The 21,409-nt window shown below is 34.5% G+C and overlaps 1 protein-coding gene across 1 annotated transcript in view; it reads left to right on the top strand.

Moving 5' to 3' along the window:
• Positions 1-21,409, top strand: part of LOC145682882 (uncharacterized) — a 562,787-nt gene that overhangs the window by 502,694 nt on the left and 38,684 nt on the right. The window contains exon 6 of the mRNA XM_081754246.1: positions 17,768-17,916. Within this exon, the coding sequence (XP_081610372.1) occupies positions 17,768-17,916 (149 nt within the window). The remainder of the gene's footprint in view (positions 1-17,767; positions 17,917-21,409) is intronic.

The following is a 21,409-nucleotide window of genomic DNA, read 5'->3' as shown; positions in this document are numbered from 1 at the left end:
TATTAAAGCGTAAAAAGATACGGGGAGATACTTGATCTAAACACTCGGAAACAAACTTTGTCTAAAATCTCATAGTTTTGAAGTTAGAGGCTGCTTGAACCGTGGGAAAATGTATCTCAGAGACCTATGTTACAAACACTATCAAACATACGGAGTGCTAATTAATAAATCACTTAGTAAGCCATACCTATTCCATTTAAAAATGGAGTTTCCAACTGTGCAATGCTTGCGCAAGGGATTCCCCAGTCAGATGATGAAAAAATAGTATTTCATTATTGGTTATTGTTGCAGGAACCTCTTGTACACGCATCGAACAATTTTAAAACACGCATTTTCAAATATAACCTGTAGGACTTCCAAAGTGGTTTATTAAGAAGCACTCACTATGTTGGATAGTTGTTTAATAAAGGGATTTCTGAAATTCCTTTTTCATGCTTTCGGCAGCCCCAATCTCCGAAACTATGGGCTTTTGGCCAAAGTTCCAGAGACATTCTCATTTTAGCATCATGTATTTTCCCTTATTTTCTTTGTATACATTAATCTAATACGCTATGTATTTTTAAGCATATATCATCACTGTATTATCTATTAAAGTTTTATCAGAAAGTAGAAGATTAGTGTTAAATGTTCTTCGATTAATAAAACTCGCTATAAACGTTCAAAATTTACATTGGAATTCATCAGTATAAATTTTTCGCTGCACGCTCTTTTATAATTGTTGGTTAGTATTTCTCATTTTGTTTTTTTACTGTGGCTTTTACTGTCCATTTTTTTCAGGAGTCAAGTTGTCAAGTAGCGAAATTTCTTAGGAACAGTCATTGTATCGGTCATAATTCATTATTTTGTTTTTCTCACTGTCACTTCGGTAATTATTTCTTGCTGTCTGCAAGACAATGATATTCAATAAATGTACAACGGTATGGTACACAAATATATTTTTATAATTCTTTGGAAAACATATTCCCAGCACTTACGCATGTGACATCTTCGATAATCAACATACCACCTTTCATGCAAGTTAAATTTATGTTACTAGCTATTACATGGATCTAGTATCATTTTCCCGATGATTTTGACTAAGAGGATATGTTTTATTTATATCTGAAATTTCATCTAGAAAAGGAATTACTTCAATTTCAGTCAATATTGACTTTAATGAAATGTGTTTAACGTCTAGGGTTTGTTTGAAACACTTTAGAATATCAAATCAAAGTTTCAAGCCATTTTGAAGGAAAATTTCTGCGACGTACTTAAATCCTCCTTTGTACAATACATAGTGTGCAATTAACTGGCAACATTGCCACTAGACCTCAATATTTAATTCCCTTTTTATACAACTTCAAACACAAAGCAAACAGACATCCCTTGTCATGTGCTAATAGAAATGAGTTTTTATAGAAAACTCAGACATAAGCCCAAAACAAATAAATGGATTTCTTTGGATATAATCCCCTCTGCCCGTCCTGACTCCTCTGTCTTGATCCCGCTAGTTTTGAAAATTAAAATTCGTCGAATTAAAATTTAGTCAACAATTTCTATGTAATTTAAACTCCTACTATGAATTAGAATCCGCATAAATTTCTTGACCCTCCCACCCAAAAAAAACAATTTCTGGGTACGTGCCTGTCAATCACTTGTGAATCACGTAACAAGGCAAGTTTATTTAAAAAAAACAAATAATACTCTCAGGAAAGTAATAATAAACCTCAAATTAAATACATTACAAGAGATTATAAATTAACAAAAAATTTCCAATGACGAAATTGCATTTAATCGAGCTTGTACAACAACCACTTCCACAAATTATTAAATACATTACTTGAATACCTTAGGTTCCGAATATATTATTTTACAGAAACAATATCGCACTGATTTAATAAATACTTTGATTTCCACAGTCTCAAAACTATTGACAATCTATTTTGCCACCATGCCGGAAAATCATACAAGTAGTTATATAATGTCTATCTTGGGCAACTGTTCCTCTCCAACTGCACTGACCAACAAATGACACACGAAAACCGTTCTAGTCGCACTGTGTCAGGTCATATTACTCTTTCTAGCGAACGCCATTATCAATTTAAAATGCGCCTTTGCTGACGACTGCAGAAATGAGAAAGACATTTTTAAAGTCTGTAAAATAAGAATACATTAAGACTCGAAACTATGTTTGAAGCTCAGTAAAGTTGAACATCGCCTAAAAGTTGTCCCTTAATATGAAAGGAGTACGGATACAAATAGCTACTTTATGAGAACAAAAACCGTTAAATTTAGTTGGTTACAGCCAAGCTAATGACATTATCGATTAACTTTTAAATTTCGTACCAAACTATTTTCTACAAATAGTACATTTTGAGGAAGAAATGTACATGACATTGTTGAAGGAACTGAATTACATATATATTTCAATTTTTGAGCAATTAGTGTCCTTGGTTTAAAAATATTAACTGGATACAGCATTTCCCCTTATTTTGAGAATTACTCATATATATATATATATATATATATATATATATATATATATATATATATATATATATATATATATATATATATTGTAATGTTTTGGAAGAGTCAGTGATAGACCGGGTGTCATTTCCCCTTCACCAAATTTTATTAGAATATATAACAAATACAAATATCTCTAATTCAATGTCTCTTCCTCCATGACCAAGTGAAGGAATACTAAATGTTTTGCCAGGAGCCCCTTCTACTCATGGCAGTTTGCAGAACACTTTGGCAGGTTGTAGGTTAGACTTGGATTGAAAGTTCAAGATGGGATCCGTAGCCCAGTGCAATATAAAGTAAAGCAGAGGTACTCCTAGTACACAGCGACTTAGGAAGGTAAAGGTTAGGCGATTAGTTGGTCGACTGATGCCGGGTTCCTCGGTGGTCCTCCTTTTATTTGAACTTTTCTGGTCCTTCCGTGAGTTCCGTCTTCTTTCGGTGCTAATCGGTGTCTTTCGTTTCGGCTTGTTGTCTGCTAGGTTGTTTATAGTCAACAAGACGTGTTGGGTTGACACGTGGGTCTGTTGTGATGTGGGGAACCTTGCACAGCCCACACTGAAAAAAAATATCTGGAAGATTATTTTGAGAAAATATACAATTATAATTAATGAAAGGTAACTGCACCACAACAAGCCGAACCTTGCACAGCCCACACCGGAAAAAAATGTCTGGAACATTATTTTGAGAAAATATACAATTATAATTAGTGAAAGGTAACTCCACCACAACACTGACACACTTGGATATACTGTCTAGACACTAGAACACACTACAAAAACTATGATACACCAAGATCACTATTAAAAACATGTTAAGAAATATACATATATTGGTAATAGTGCTCTAGTTCCATCGCAACTAAGCAGGATCAGAAACAGTTTATCATTTCCCTCAAAGTGAGTAGAAGTGCCATCACTGTTACTAATAATTGTATCAGTTTATTAAGAATCGCTCACATACAGTAAGGGTACTCTATAACGGTGTAGTCTCTTTCGTTGAATTAGTAGGTGCCAGTGAATTGATTTTTCCTAATGGTAATGATATTTTTAGCAAATTGGTTAAGTTTTGTTTTCTAACGGGACTTATGAAAGAGGAGGCAGAATTTAGTTATTATGAGAACGAATGAAAGAGAATAATCGGTTGTTGAATTGGTAGATTTTCTTTCAAAAAAGAAAAATAGAGAATGTGAATTTCTGGTCACTCTGTATAATGTTGTCAAGAGCTTGATTTTGTGAACATCCTGTATCAGGAGAAAAAATGACGTAAAAAGCATTCATGTAAGTTCGTATTGAAGAAAGGATGCGAGAAAAAAGAGAGCATTGTATTTCGACTTTATAAGAACTAACGACTTTTGAAACTAAAAAGAAAGAAAAGAAATGTTAATCTTGCATTTTGCGACAAGAACGGAAATACAAATGTAACGAAGTTGGATAAGAGACTGAGATATAGTTTATAGGTGAAATAAAGAAGTGCAGATTTATATCTGTGCATCTTTTTCTTTATTTTTTTCTGCTCTTCTGTTGTTGGTTCCTCTTCTTTTTCTGTTAAGTACGTGAAATTTTGTTAAATTATTCTTCTTGGATTTGTGTCTTTTTCTCCTTAATTTTGTCTTTCTTATGTTTGCTCCTCGTAAAATGGTTTTAAACGGTCTACCGTAATTTCTTGAATTCTGTCCTTGAATTTAGAAGGTAATTCTACTCGATATAGTTTTGAATTAATCTTCTCCGGGATGCGTTCTGGGCCGTCGTAGTGAACTCTGAAGTGTTCGTGAAATTTAATATCCTTGTGGGATAATATAACGAAACAAGGTCCCATGGATTATAAGCTGTCTGCCTATGGCTTTTAATGTAAAACTGCTTTTGTCTGGTATACGCCTGTTCCAGGTGGTTTCGTACCTTCTTCCTGATGGCCGCTAGTTTATCTCTGTCGATTTGTATGTGTTGTTTTGATTCGATTGTACATTCTGTCGGGATCCTAGGTTCGTAACTAAACAATAAGAAGCTTGCTGAATATTTTGTCCCTCCTTTTATACACGTATTGATGTCAAAAATGACGTGCTGTGACAATTTTTTTAAATTCGTATGATGTTCTTGTATGAAAAACTTTGTTAGTTTGTTCTACTAACCATGTAGAATGTGATTATATCCGGGTGAGTACTTAAAGACGAAATCGTACTTCTGCGCCAAATTTTGTAAACGAGTTGATCCATGTACTATCTAAAACGGAAATGATATCTTTGTAATTTTCATCCTTGCGCTGAACTCTTGCGATATTCGGTAAAGGCTCGTTATTTCCTACTTCTATAGTATTAACTTGAAGGCTATTTGATTTAAAAGCATAGTAGTCTTCTCCCTTTTCTTCGTTATCTTCTTTTCCCCTTCTTCCTTAATACTTTGGGTTTGTGCGAGCCTACTGATTATATCTGCTGGATGTTTAGATTCAGGCAAATACTGTATATCACTAGTATATTTCCCGACTTTGTCAGGCTTGGTATTTAACGTCGCTATACACTGTGCGTGTACGTACAGGTTAAATTTGCTATTTAGTAGAAAGTAGCGAAATTTGCGCAATATGTATATGAGAGCGTGCACTTCAATTTCGTTAGTCTCTAGAACAATAGGCAGCCACTTTCTCAGTGTCTTTTTTGGGTCATAGTAGGCCAATACGCCCCTATATGCAATCTACTACTATCGCTGTAGACGCGGATTTCTAGTGATTTGTCAAAATGAGCGAGTGATGGGGCGTTTAATATGTCTTCTCTTAATTCTTCAAATAGAACATCGTGATTCTCTGTCCATTTTAGCTTAGACTTAGATGTTTCTAATTGCTGGAAAGGCTCAATTTTTAACGTAAAGTGTTTAATGTGGGCCCTAAGATATGAACATAAGCCGATAAAGCTTTTGAGAATCTGCTTTGTATTGGGTCTCTTAAAGTTTCATATCTTCCTTGCTATTTTTGGAGATATTTTAATGGTTTTCCCACTAACAAGATGTCCTAATACGTTAAGTTCCTAATAGCCAATATGTGTCTTCTTATGTGATTCCCAAAAGTTGTTTTTACTAAACTCCTGGAATAATAATTTTAAATCCTGCAAGTGCTGTGGAAAATTATACGAACTAGTGACAAGATCGTCGGCAAAACTTGTAGTCCTATCTGATAATCCTTCCAAAATCATTATCGTGACTAAAGATAAGCTTTGGTTCGACGTGCAATGGCCCATTGTGCATCTCAAAAATTCGTATCATTAGTTTTATGATTGAGTTCGAAAGTCATATATTTACAGCTCTTATAATACAAAAAAATGGAAGTAGGAATTCGAGAGATCGGCCGTTGTTATGTAGTATTTACCCTTTACAGAGTTTAGAACGTCCTCTGTTGATTGAAATGGTATTGATAAATACTTGGTGTAACTGTTACACTTCTGCAGATTGAGAACTATTCGAAATTCCTTCGTATTAGGCTTTTTGAGCACAAGAAGTGCAGAAGAGAAATCATTATTGTCTGTGGTGCCTGATTATTTTTGCCTTCACAAGGTTTTGAATCTGTTTATCTACCTGACTTCTGATATTTAATGGAATACGTAAGGAGCGGACGTGGAAAACACCAGACTTATAAATTCTAATTTAATGAACATATGCCTTAAACATCCGATATCATCAGGGCTACATGAAACAACGTCTCTATATTTAACCCGTAAGTACTATGGACCGTCTCTCAGACCGCTGCGACTTTTCGTATCATTATATTTTCCACAGTCTCACTACTACAAGTGAATCTTTTCGTCTACCTTCCTGTCTAGCAAATGGTTACGTATTGTGAAGTTCGTGAAATAATTGATCCCCTGTGCGCGGCGCTGGAGGGGTCGAATGGTTTCACAGACGTACTATAGTAGTTACGTGAGTATTTTGCTGTTCAGTTGTCTTTCGTTATCTACTGATTATTAGCAGTTTTGTGTCTTGCCGTGTGGCACGTCTTGCACCACACATCAATTAATGACCCAGAGACTGGAAAACCTGAAATAATCATATTTTATAAGATGAGTAAAGACGGAGTGGATACTCTAGACAAAAAATATACAGATTACACATCAAGTCATCGAACAAGACGATAGCGATTGACCATTTTCTTTATGCTGGTGGATGTTACGTGCGGTGTCAATGAGTATGTCTTGCATCAAGTCTACGCTGTGTCCGTGGTGATGACAAGACTTGATTTCATGAAAACGTTGGCAAAAGGACTCGTTAGGCCTCACATAGAACGTAGATTACTGATCGGACATCTGCCACGAGAGCTGAGTTTTTCAATCAAGTGTATACTACAGCATGAAAGTGAATTTCCCACCATCGCGCATAAGGATTTGAAGAGGAAAACAATCTTCTGTCCACTGAGTTGTAAGCGGAAAGAAAATATATTCGTGTCAGCGGTGTAGGTTACCGATTTCTTTGCAGTGCAGAAACAAAAAGATATAAGTTACTACCTGAAGAAAGTGCATACTGTCAGAAAATTAGTGCGGTACTTTCTTTACCGACAAAACATATTGTCTTTATTTTCGCCATCATATAAGAACTAAAAATAAGTTTTATTCATTACCTTTTCACTACAAAAAATTTAACAGTACCACTATAACAGTACTTTCTTCTAAGTTTAAAAAAGCAAAAATTCCATGTCTTTTCTCCGTTTTTACTGTATTTTTTATTCTCAATGCATCTATAAGAAGAGTGTATTTTAAATTAGTGTTATTTTGACTAGATAGAAACGGAGAAAAAAATTGAATATTTCAACAATTAAAATTTTAGAATGACAATGGAAGCATTGTTGCAAAGTTTGACTATGTTCTCTTTCTCATTGTTTTAAAAATATAAAGCTTTTTCTACATCGTGATATTACTATGTTATATTTATCTGTAATCGACTAAGATATGTAGGATAGCATTTTAAATAGTATGCAATAAAACTACTATTCAAAAAATGTGAAACAACAATGCGGTCTGACAGACCGTTCCATAGTAGTTACGTGATTATTTTCGTCCATAGTACTTAAGGGTTAAGTAACAAGTCATAAACTACTTGTTTCTGCTTTGTGTTCAGGTCGGGGTTGACGTGACCCAACCTGGGGTCCGTGCGGGCCCAAGGCCTCATTATATTCACATATTTTCTCTGGTTGTTTCATATTCTTATCCACGACATAGAACATCTCTTTTTAAGATATTTTCAATTCATTCATAACAATTTCCTTGTTGTACGCTTTTGTATTTAGAAATTATATGAATATTTAAGAACCAAAACGTATTTAGCACACCTGGGGTCCGTACGGACCCCATGGTTTTTCATGCTTCCATATGCGGAGATAGATAAATAAAGCTTGCTAATTGGTAATTCCTAACAACAACAACAAAATAAAAGTAAATATTTTTCCTCTGACAAGTGAGTTGTGTTCTTTTAAAAAATGGTCAGAAGATCCAGCACGACCTTTGTGTTATTATTATTTTACAATTTGGATATCTTATTGGATGATAATATATACATATTTTTGAAACAAATAAATTATCTTTAACAGAAAGTGTACTTCCTGTATAATATCTTGAGGAAATTGTTCAATTTTATTTGTATTTGAAAGTTGCCGGAGTATATTACTATTCAAATATACAGAAAACGATGCGTTTCAGGTTAAAATTACATTGAGGAAGTTCTGTTATTTAGTTGCAGTGTCTTGTCTAGGACTGCCTAAAGAAAGCGTTCTGCGGATGTTAGAAGTAAAACTAATAGCGAAATAACAGAGGTTGAATCGGACGACAGCCATTACGAGTATGAACGTGAATTGTCTGGGGAAGGGAAAGGTGACCGATAGGTAAACTACCGATAGCTCCAATCAAGGTGACCCAAGGTGACGTGGACCTGTTTTCTGATTACGACCCTCCGCAGCGTTCTAGCCGAATTTTAGATATGTCAACACTGCACGGAAGAAAGACTACAGAATTTACAGCTTGATGTGAAAGAAAATCAAGTGTACAGGACTCGCCAGGACACCAGACTTTGGCAGAAAATGTCGCCAAGGAATTCAAACCAGCGGAATTAGATATTCAGAATGAACTACGTGCCTTACAAGGTTTGAAACTGCAGAGTCATCAAACCTAATTGTGCAGGAAACAGAAGCTCGAATCTATTTTGAGAAAGTAAAGGAGTAAAACTCAGAAAACGACGAAACTGAAATATATGCGTTCATAGACTTCATTATTTTGGCCCTATTGCCAAAATCGGCAGGGGAAGGTTTGAATGTATTTTGGCCAAGTGAAAATGGACATCAATATTCCAAGCAACGACGTCGCTGAATCGTTTCAAATATGTCCTTACCTTTTGTTGATTCACGTAGTATTCAACCTATATTTCATAAAAGAAAAATGAAATCTTTAAGTTTTACGTCCCACAGTTATGCCGGTTAGGCTAAAGGAGACGGTGATGATGAATAATGAATGAAATGGTGGAATGAAGAAAGTGGGAGGAAACGGGAGAACCCCGAGAAAACCCACGCACACGGTGTTTGTCCACCACAAAGTTCACTTGGCAGGGGCTGGGATCGGACCCGGGACCCCAAGCACCAGAGGTGAACGCTCTACCACTGAGCCACCGCGGCCCCTTTCATAAAAGAGACAGAGAAGATATCAGCATTCCGTGAACTCTGGGAAATATCCGTTCTGAATTTCCTTGACTTGTACAGATCTAGAAATTTGTAAGCTATGGATCAGTAACGTACCTACAGGTGGAAGATTTTTTATATGTTTACATTCTAAGTATGACCGGAAAATACGGTATAAAAATTTACTGAGTGTGCAACACTGAAACATCATAAGAGACCAGCACGTAGGGCATGAACGAGACAATATAAAAGACCTGGTGAAGTGACTTATAAAACCATGTTTAGGTAAGCGAGGAAATATAACCATGGAGATTTATTTCAGAAGCACCTAGGTTGCCAAAAGTTGTGTCTTTAGATGACAGCAGTTGTTGGTACAATGAGAAGCTGCAAAAGGGAAAGCCATACGGAAATGGTTCAGAGCCGCGAGTGATCAGAAAATACGTAGAAATAAAGAATATGTAATGTATATAAAATTTCAGTAGAATGTGTCGTAGTACATAAATGTAATATACTGTGTTTAGTTATACTATATTGTAGTAAATAAAACTAAGGAACACTATTTAACAATATAATAAAAATACAATCCTAAAAAAGTGCCTACTAACAACCTTAATGGTTGGGGTCCCCAGGTTGGCATTAACGTAATTTTTGAAAGGTTGACGTGATAAGGTTAAAGAGCTCTTTATTGAAGGGTGTATATGTGTATTTTACACGTTCTTCCGTTTTCTCTTTTGCCTTAAATCGATATGCTTTTTCAAAAAGTATGGTTTTGCTAGGATGCTAAAAGAGATTTCATACCCTTCCTCAAGAGCAGCCACTGGCGTGGCTCAACTGCTAACAGTAGGATTGATTCTCTGAAGAGCTGGTAGCAGTTCCAGATGCACGAAACGACGAGCAGTCCACCCAACACACAGGAGGAAGTTCTTCTGCTGTAGTGCTGGCTTCGTCTGTACTGGAACCGATTCATGAGATGCTAACCAATGATTGTGACGCCGTGGAGCTTCGTCTAGAAATCGTTCCGTCCTTAGGCGAGACAGTAATGAAGCACATGTGTCTGCTCGAGTTGTCTTCTGGCCCAGGGTCAAATCATGTGGGACACATCGACCAAATTTCTGGTGCTTCACTAGTTGATGGAGTTGCTGCCGAATGCTTTCTTCATTCATACTGAACTGTAGTCCCAGTTAGTCACACGTCTGGTAACTGTCCGCCTCAATTGCTGATTGAAGATCTTTGTTTTGTACATGTATTAGCTTTCCTGCACGTTGCGCGTCTTCTGGTGTCTCGTCACCATCCTTAAAATTGTTAACCCACCACTGCGCTTTCTGTGTAGTTACGACACCCTCAATAAAGGCTTGGAGTATCTTTTACCCAGATGGAGCTTCGTTTGAACCCCGTTTGAAATCATACAACATGCATTCCCTTATAACGCTCTCTGGAGGTAACATATTCACTGTGATCTTACTCAAGTTCACAGTATAACTAAACTTCTCTAACTATGTAATATGTTGGAAATATCCACACCAACGACTGATTTCCTCTTACTTCTATTCACATTCAACTCACGGTATGTGGCCAATTGAACACAGATCTCCATAAAAAGCGAGAGAACTATCTTGGTTACCTTAAGATATGGACAATAATTTGCCACCTCTAGTGCGTTACAAGCTGCGATCATGTAAACTTATTAATTATTCTAACTCTATTAAGGTAATAAATTATACTTATGCAATTACCAAATACACTCTGCTGTTAGTTTTCATCTCTAAGAATCTAATTGAGTTTCCTATGTGGAAGACTTTGTTAGAGTAATTTTAGATTAATTAAGAAAAAATTGCGTCAGAGACCTTGCATCCAAATTTAAGCAAAAATAGACCTTTTGAAATAATAAGAGGATTAAGCTTTGTTTTAGAATAAACTTTATAAACGTTCTCAAAAATAAACCAAATGATATACGACAAGTCTCTGAATACAACATTCAACAAGAATTATATAATGGTCCTTTCTAACAAGAAACTCGAATAATCCACAAATAACTATTAATGTCTTTATACACTTTAACAGCGTCATATAATGCTGCAAAGCTCTTATATTGTAAACTTAATCAATAAAGATGCCTAGATAACTGCGCAAAACACGGCAAGATTCAACATGATATAATTTCTAAAAATTTGGTTTTGCAGTATACTCTCCCACTTTTACCTTCTTCCGTTGTCATTTTCGCACTGCTTTATACCTCTGGTTACCTACATCATCGTAATACATTTAAGATACCGTACAGGTACTTAATGAGCTTGAATAATTTGGGAACTTCCGAATAAAATGGACTGCCAGCAAGAAGACATATATTGCAAAGTTCGGAGAGGAATTATACAATGATTAAAATATTTTGACCTGTTTTAATTTTCTTCTCTTGTTAGTCATGTGAAGTCTTAAAAAGCGCTTTAATCATGAATGTTTAGCAACTTTAAGAATTAACAATTTTATAAACTTTAGCAAATTTTTATAATGATATCACTAATTCTTCTGCCTTGAAATGCTATTATACGTCCATTCAAAATATTTCTTTTCAGGCATGTAGCTCAAAAGAAGTATTGTAATCATTTGCGCTTATGCTTCCGACGTAAAAGTTTCAGACTAGAGTCTCACCTACTAACTCAGTTAATTAATTTGATCTTCTATTCCTTTCTCTTTTTCCACTTTCTACCATTTTCCCTTTTTCTCTACTTCACCGACCTTAACAAGGATAATTCTAGTCTATCATTTCCACCTCTTATTTTTCTGATTTTATATAATGTATAAATAAAATCAACTCTTCTGTGTGTGACCCACTTCTTACCAACGTAAGCTCACGCGATGTTTTTGCTACAATTATGTGTGTGAAGAAGAATTTATTTAATGTCTTGTGGGCGCAAACAACTACGGTATGTTTATTAGTTTACTCAACTTCCACTAATAACATCTTATTCCTTTTTAACTCACCTTCGTTCCTGTCACTCCCGTTGTAACAGTTCGCATTATTTGTTAGCTTAATTTGTTGCCTCTATTAACTTTCTCACTTCCTTCATTGCTAAGTCATTTTCTTTAATTTTGACACTTGCCTCATGTTCATACTTGCCCGTATCTCTATTCTTCATTATATTTTAGTTTATTCATGTAGTCATTCTTAAAATTTTCTTTAGTTTTTCCTACACGGTTACGGTACACACTAAATTACTTTTCAATAACCTCCTATTAGTACAATTCGTAAAATCACAATGTTGGGATTGGGCTCGTTAATTATTTCTCACTTAAGTAACGGTAGCCTATTTATCTGTCTCTGTTCCTGCATTATTTGTTTTAAGACACCACTACTTTCCCCGATGTTGAGAGCTAGAAAGAAGTTGGTTATCGTTTTCTTTCCTCTCTGTGCTCTAGAAGTAATTGCTTTGTCATCTGTTCTGTGAAGTGTAAAAGAAGTTCAGTCTGGTCGCATACATGCTAACACGCTCGCAACATACAGCAGGCATTTATTTTTTTTATATGTTTCGTAGTTCCCTGTATACTCTAGCGTTGTTCTTTGATTGCTAAGTTCATTCGGTCTTATTTGCCATTTCTTCGACCTCCATTGCGGAATAAGATAATATTCTCCTACGTTTTCCCATCGTGCGTAAATACTCAATCCTCTCTGTACATGCTACAAGTAACAGAAATTGTACGCTATCTGAACATATCTTATTTGTGTATGATTTTTTATATCTTCTTAGGTTTTTATATAAGAAGGCTATAATTCAATTTGCCAATTTGTGTGGTATCTCGAAGAACAATGTAACCCGGTAAGAGTAACTACTAAGATTTCCTCGTAAGTGTAATAATCTTATTATTTTTTTATTACTATCATTATTGTCTACTCCTATATTTCGTCTATCTTCTACAAGAATGAATTCTTTCTTTCTTCATTGTGGTACATCTTGAAATGGTCTAGTTCGACTAAATGATACTCTAATACAAATATAAGCCTAGACGGTTAGATAGGCTTCAGTAGGAAATGTGTCTTGGATCTGGTATTAGGCATTTCCTTTGAACAACTTTCCTCTTGGGGAAGGATACGGCAGGTTCCGAAGTAGTATTTCCGACAATTAAGTAATCTATCGGACTATTCAGCTAATTATGATATTTTCGTTATTTCTTTAGGGCGGGTCGAATTTTATGAAGATTTTCTGTACGTTATCGAAGCCAATGTGTGATAAATGAGTCAGATGCTCCAGCACTTTGGTCATTTTCGAAGTGAACCTCGACTATGAAATCTTCATAATCAAAAGTAATTACACTCATCATTATTAAGTTCATGGTCATCATTATTACACTCTTCATAGTCGTCTTCATCGAAGTCATTCTCATTAAGATTAAATTAGTCGTCATACTCCTCATGGAGGTAATTATTTTCCTCATCCTCAAGTGTATCACCGTAGATATTACAATCCTCCTCTGATTCACCCTCGTTTCTCGAAGAATGTACTTCTTAGTGAGACATCTCAACACAGAATTTATATTTACCTATGCCATGTTCAAATCTTCTTCTCCTTCTGATTTTGTCACTCTTTGTTTGTCTGATTTCGACCAAGTCAATTGGACCAAACCTCTGTAAAAACCAGAAGAAATTGGGGTCGATTGCAGATTCACTCGCAACCTTACACAGGGCAAAGAGTGAAGTTGCGCTTCACTCAAGGATTAACCAATAAGGTGAAGATTGCAAGATAAGTTAATGTAAGATATTTTATAACACTCCGTTTTTCTCGGTGTTTACAGTGAATGTTTAATAAAAGAAACAATAATGAGAATTAGAGGTTTCAGGATTAGGGAGCACATCATTAACATGTTCAAACATGTAGATGGTATGGCTATTATACATGAAACTGAAGACATGTTCTAGGACCTTATTCACAAAATAGTTTAGCTAGGAAACTATATATAATGGAAGTCAACATCAAAAATAGTGAGAAAATACGTGCTCTGTGGAAACATGCCCTTATGCGTCGAAGTAAAACAAACAGAAGTTGAAGACTTTCATAAGTACAACTATCTATTAAGTATTTTAAGAATGAGCAAATTTAAAGAAGTATTCAAGAAGAAGATATCTCTTTTATCTAGCAAGCTTAATGTTGGACTAAGGAACAAGTTGGTTAAATGCTTTGTATGGAGTACTGAATTGTATGATTCAGAGTTTTAAACATCTGGAAAGTTAGGGAACTAATATATAGACGGGTTCGAAATATTGTGTTCGAGGAAGATGGAGAATATAAAATGGACAAAGAGAAAAAGAAACAATTTCTTTTCAAACGGATAGGAGGGAAGAGGACGCTTTTAGCTTCAATGCTTCATAGGAACATCAATAGGATTGAGCACATCTTATAAAGAAATTAGTTTCTATATACTGCCATAGCAATAAAGGTGGAAAGAAAGCGAGTAATAGGTAGAACATTAACAAAGCAAAACGATGACTTGAAAAATAGAATAACATATTGGATGTTAAGAAAAAAGCTGAAGATCGAGAAACGTGGAAGAAATATTTGTAGTCTGAAACAATAGATAAATACTCAATAGTTCGGATCTTGCTAAGGGGCAGAATACTTATTGGTAATAATAAGGCAGTAACAAATATTATTATCAACTGTTATGCAACTTCACAACTGTTAAGCACAACGTATTTTATCTTCGGAGAAAAGTTTTTAATTACAAAGGTATTATAATTTGATCCTTAATATACACAGGACTGTACACCTACTTTTGGGCCACTCTCTATTATTCCTTGGCTTTGTTAAAGACCATGAAACTAACTCGTTTCTGTCTACGAGTAAATAATCGGATTGCACATTACATTACATACTATTATTTCGGTTCGGAAATCCAAATTATAGTACTAGCTCTATTCCAATGAGTGATGAATAACTATTTACTAGGAAACACATACGTAGAAAAAAGGAAGCCTAGTCGTTGATCTTCTTGCGTTATTAGCGTAATCATTTTCTGGTCCGGTAGGTGATCATGTGGTTTGAATTTAAGTTAAGATGTAGGTCCTCGTCTCTTATAACCATGATGTTTAATGTAACTGCGAAGTTACATTCTATCAATCAGTCATCATTTATTTAGCTGAGAACTGAAGTAAGGTGTTCCATATGGACCCAGTCAATTTATCACCTTCTTGGTCGCAATAGCAACTTTCCAGCTTTATTCTACCAGATATGCCATTTAATGTTTTCTGCGATACGTACTCTCATAATCCTTTAATCGTTAATGGGTATAGTAAGGACACAGTTATTTTATTCTTTATAAAATTCTGACAATGAGTGTGTCATGACATTTAAAAATAAAATATTTGCACGATATCAAGGTTGAAAGAAGTCTTTTAATAATGTATACTAAATTACTACGAGAGTAATTACGGATTTAGTGGCGGATTATGATTCACAATTAATTAGTAAGAAAACCTTTTATTGCAACAAGGTATGAGGAGAAGGCTTGATTAATGCTGTATTCTTGCAAACAACCTTCCGCATCCGTATTAGAACTAATATGGTTTACTCTTGAAGAAAAATTAAAATCATTACGATATGATTTTACTCAAAAAGCTAATTACATGGATACAACTGAAATTGATTATAATTTAATTACACAATAAAAACTTGCTTTTTGAACAAGATACAAATTCTACCAACATCATATACACAAAGAGCTTAGGATAAAAAGTCACAGGTTACAGTAAGTGTTCGAAATATCCAACCATTCACCCTCCTTCATGCTATTGATTGCTGGATGTGCCCGTTCGAACACAGAATAACATTATAAACTAAACGTGATGAGAAGGGCGTAAAGCTGAGTAATTAAACTTTCTACATTGTTGGTGCTCTAATACTTTCAAGGCCTTGATGAGAGACAGGTCCACAGATTGCTAGCAGAGAGCTAATATTATGGATGAAGATGTATAAATGTTAAAGCAGATTAAAGCAGTTATTAATGAAGAATATATATAATGCATTTTTTCTCTGAAATTCCAGGATTCGTGCAATACGTAATTCCTTGTAGAAAATGTATCACCGCCTTAGAACTACTAGGGATACATATTTCAACATATCTATTCTTTTAATATTTCGTTTTCGTGTCAAAAGGAGTCCAAGTTTCAGCCTACACCACGAAATTCAATGTAATGCAACAGATGAATTTTTACGTTGGACATTTGACCTCATTTTGGAGATGTAGAGTGTTCTCCACTTTCCCTTGATTTACCAGCGTGTGATTAGTTGTACCCCGTAAAGCTAATTGATGAATATTTAGTACACTATCCTCACACTATTAGAAAACATGGCTTTTTACCTTAAATTATTAGTGATGATTTCATGCAGAATTCTCTAGATCGATTCAAATTACATCGAAGGAGTAGTTCATTTATTTTAATTTTAAACAGACGTAACTTTAAGTTCTGATACAAGATGCGTGAGCAATTGTAGGGATTCGTATAAAACGGTTGATATGTTACTAGCAGAAGAAAGACAACTTCACTGAATAGATGAAATTCAAACTCTCTATATGAGTAAAAGACGTTTCCACGGTTAACTGAAAATCTCTGTTTCTAAAGGGAAGGAAGAAGCAAGCGAGATCTACCACAGTATTTTCAATACCTAGAAACAGTCATATCAACTGTGAATCTTTCATACTATCAGAAATGTTTGAACTATATTACATGGATTTTATAAACAACTCTATATTTGGGTCAAACTGAGCTATTATAATACTGTTTCAATTAAAATATGCATTGAAAGTAGGAATAAAGTTGTTCAGTTATATCATTCAGATCTAGAGCACAAATCTATTTGCCTCACGAAAGGAAATGCTATTTCCACTATTTTTTATATATGGAATTTTGAGCAAGGCTATACGTTGGAGATAATTGGAATTGAAGCCGTGACTTCCATAACTCCACAAGTCTAGCTGAAAAGATATTGAAAATCTCAATTAACACATTTTTTTTAAAAAAAATTTGAGCTTGGAATTCATTTTTTTCACACACTTTGGTAAATAACAAATGTAACTACGTATAAAACAAATCTGATTTCCAAGTTCACATATCCATCAAATATTCTGTTTTTATTGATTTTCTCAATATCTCTTCAGCTGGACTTTTGCGGTTATGGAAGTCATGACTTCAATTTTATAAGTCAAATATATGTGACAAAATGTAGTGCATTTCATAGTCTTAATGTATTATATAAGTTATAATGATTATCTTGTAACGGAAAGTATATCCTAAATGATACATTATTCCAGTTAAACCTCAAATATGTCAGCAAAATGTATCGACATATATCGTGATACTGTGATATATACGGTATGAGTATAGTTATTTTATTGCACATTAGTATCTTAACACCGATATATTTGTGTCTTAACTATTTATACTATTTTTATTGGAATTCATACAATTCCCTGGTATATTTATTTGTATTTCTTAAAGATGTTTTTCCCTGTGATGGAAAGCATATACAGTGTCAGGAAATGTGATGTTACTTCTGACGGAGTGGTGCGGCGTGGAGACAGAGAACAATTGTGTGAAACTTGCTTTATGTCACCGTTGTAATTCATTCCTTACTCATAGAGAAGAAGCCAATCTCGTTGAACCAGTTCCTATGTGCTATGATTCAAACATCACCGAACTCACGGAAAGGAGAGCAAAAGCAACATCCTTATAAACATAAGCTATATATTACACTTGAAACAAGATTTACAGAAGCTACACGTATGCCTGTAAGAGTGACATCTCGCAGTTGTGCATTCTTTAGGATTGCTCAAGAGTCGAATAGATCGTAAACAACGTGGAAAACCTGCAATATTGGACTCTGAATAACAAAGAACATCACAGGAACTGCCTTTATCAGTAAAAGCATAAGAAAGTGTAATGTTAGTGTGAATATGGCATTGTGGTTGCAAGATGAACACAACATTCGGCAAATCTGTAAACGTTGCTCCTTTCTATTAGTATAATCAAATATTTGGCAATATGATTACTTTAGTATGTAAAAGTTACAACGACTCACCAAAGGTAGTCGTCAACCCTGGTTCGGCTAATAATATAAGTAAATCTTTAGTGGCAATAGTTGTTTACACCTTAAAATATCTTCCGTAATTATATTCACTAGTATTATCACCTTTTATACTGAAATTACAGGTCCATGATAAGTATTAGACAATTTATTCGTTGATTCTCTTTTAACGTATATTCACACAAAATGTCTTGCAATCATACATGTTAATTATATATCCATAAACAACTACATAGCAACCAACTATACAATAATGTATATTTCTTACATATATTAAAAATATTCTTCTTTTGTTATTTTTAAATTAACATTATATCAGGTATAGTGCTTATGTAGAAGCACTTTCTGCATAAAAATACAGGTAATTATCAATCGATACAAAGTATACAAAGTATCTCGTTGTATAAAATGTCGCCCGACGACGGGACTGAATATAAAAGTTACAAGCAAGCTTGGCTTTTATATTTAAGAACCACTAGTCCGTTTATAATAATGATATTCTATTAATTACGTTCTTTTACATTTTGATCGACCCTCGTATATAACTTTATTAAGGTTCCTTTATAGAAATACATTTATAATAAATCTTTGATTTCATAATATTTATCTTTTATTATAGAAACGTCGTCGCTTATTAATCTAATCACTGAAGGGTGCGAAGTCAAAAATTGTAAAAGTCAATTACATTTTAAAACATAAATCACAATGATCAATAGTTTCAATCATTATTAAAAACGATCATATTAAGAAAAAGATGTTTGATCTTTTCAGGGCGCATTATATATAGTAATTATGTTAGATGATATTTTAAAATATACATTATATCAATAAGGCGTCATGATACAAAAGGATCTTATTCGAATAACATATAAGGTAGCTCATAAAGACAGCCGTCGAATAATTAGCTTAATAGAATGAATCTTATATTTAACATAATCTTTGACAACAAGGTTTCAACACAAATCAATATAATATAAATAACCTTTGCTTTTAATCAATTACGAATCGAATTATAATTCTTCACATTAACAAGAAAGAATAAAAATCATTTGAAAATTATCATTTGTTGAAACAGACATGATAAAATATCTAAAAGTCATAAGGGTTGTTTTCATTATTAACATTAACACATAAATTTGAAGATAAATGTTGATAAGAATCAATAGTTGATATGGGTTAAACCCTTACTTCATCAATTGCAGTCAGTTTAAATTCGTACCTGCATATGATTCTAATAAAGTACATTGTACTGCACAATCGTGATTAGGTCCCGCATTACCATTTTGTACATGAATTGCGTCATTATTTTGATTTTGAGATGGAGTGCCATCTCTTGAACTACGGTTATGTCTATACATAGGATTTATAGCATTTCTAGAATTTCGCCATGCATTTCGACTGTTTTTGAGCCTACTTCGATTAAGTGATCTGACATAATTATTGTCACGTTTGGTTAGGTTAGGTGGATTCCCAACATATCTTCGCCTATTTTGTCCGTTCTGATTGTTGAAATTTGCTCGACTTAGGTTATATTCCGTATTGTCTGCATTACGGATATTTAGATTCCGAACAGGTGCAAGGTGATCTGAATTGTTTTTAATTCTGCCTAATCCTGCTTGATGATTCTGAACGTGGTATTGAGTTTCATAACATTGGACAAGCGTTAATAGGTGATTAAGACTCATACACTGGGTAGAAAACAGGATCTGTTGTAGTTTAAACGGTAGCAAATTTCGAATTGATGCAGTTACTCTGGATTCCGATTGCAACGGATTTACGACTTTTAATTCGTTATATGTATTTACGACAAAATCGACAACAGATTTGTGCAAACGAGAATTAAAAGGTTGGTTTCTAATCGTGGCATCTCTGTTTGCAAGCAAAAAGTCGTTTTCGTAATTTGCAATCAGTGCTGCTTTGAATTCCTCATATGTATTGATGTGATCTCGTACTGCTTTAAACCATAAAGAACATGGTGGGAGTAATAAATGAGGGATTAGTTTCATATATTGCGATTTATCTATACACATTATACTGCACTCATCTTGAAATTTTTCTAAGAAAGAGGTAGCATTTTCATTACATTTACCACTAAACTTACTCATAGCACGTATTTCACTCATCTTTACACTTAACTTTACCTTCCTTTCACCATTTCGTGTTCGTGTTGAATGACAATTTCTACCTACTGCGTTATGCGTGGTTCTACCATCTCTTTTCCGCCCATCTGTATTCCTTGGATGAATTCTTTCCAAAATAATGTCCTCATCGGATGGATTACTTGAAGAAGAGATAACGTAAGGTCCACGTTGATCTGCTGCGGGTGAATGCGAGGTCATCTCTTGTGAACAAGGGAACTCCAAACGATCATTAACCATGTTGTTGTGGTAAGCGTTGTCCTTAATCTGTAGCGTCCTAATTACCTCTTGTAAGGTAGATATCAATTGAGTATTTACACGTATTTGGTTAGAATTATCTGTGACCTGAATCTTTTGCTGACGAACAGAAGATTCTATTACTTCCAAATCCTTTTTTTACACAATTGACTTCTTGGATTACATGGTTGTAATTATCCTGGCAATCTTCAGATAATCTTTTTAGCTTTTCATCAAACTGTAATGTGATGTCTCTCACCGCCTGGATAACAGATTGTTTCGTCTCTTCTGATTTTTGGTCTATTTGCTCCAATCGTCTACTTAATTCTTCATATTTTCTACTTGATTCTTCGGATTTCTGCTGGACCGTTTGTTTTAATTCTTCCGACATCTGTTTCATGACTTCTAAATCGTCTTTTCGGCTTTGTTCCTGTCGTTGTTCTTGTCGCTGTAATGCTAGTATAATTCTGTCTTCTAATGTCAACATTTCAGGCGCAATAGGAGCTGTATTTTGTTCGTTGTTAACACTGTCAACAGTTTCTTTCTCCACTGCCTCACCAATCATGCTTGTTCTTGTGATTACTTTGCCACTTCTAAGAATAGTTGTGTTCGTATTCATGAACCTTCTTACTGAGGTAAATTCACCCTTACTTTAGACTTCAGGATATGAATTTACAAAGTTCCCGGGTGAGGTAAACCAAAATTTTACAACGACTCACCAAAGGTAGTCGTCAACCCTGGTTCGGCTAATAATATAAGTAAATCTTTAGTGGCAATAGTTGTTTACACCTTAAAATATCTTCCGTAATTATATTCACTAGT

This window comes from Thermobia domestica, chromosome 4, assembly GCF_964235325.1.
Source record: "Thermobia domestica chromosome 4, izTheDome1.hap1.1, whole genome shotgun sequence".
Lineage (NCBI taxonomy): Eukaryota > Metazoa > Arthropoda > Insecta > Zygentoma > Lepismatidae > Thermobia > Thermobia domestica.
The sequence above is the reverse complement of the archived record's forward strand: the minus strand, read 5'-3'. Positions and strand labels throughout refer to the sequence as shown.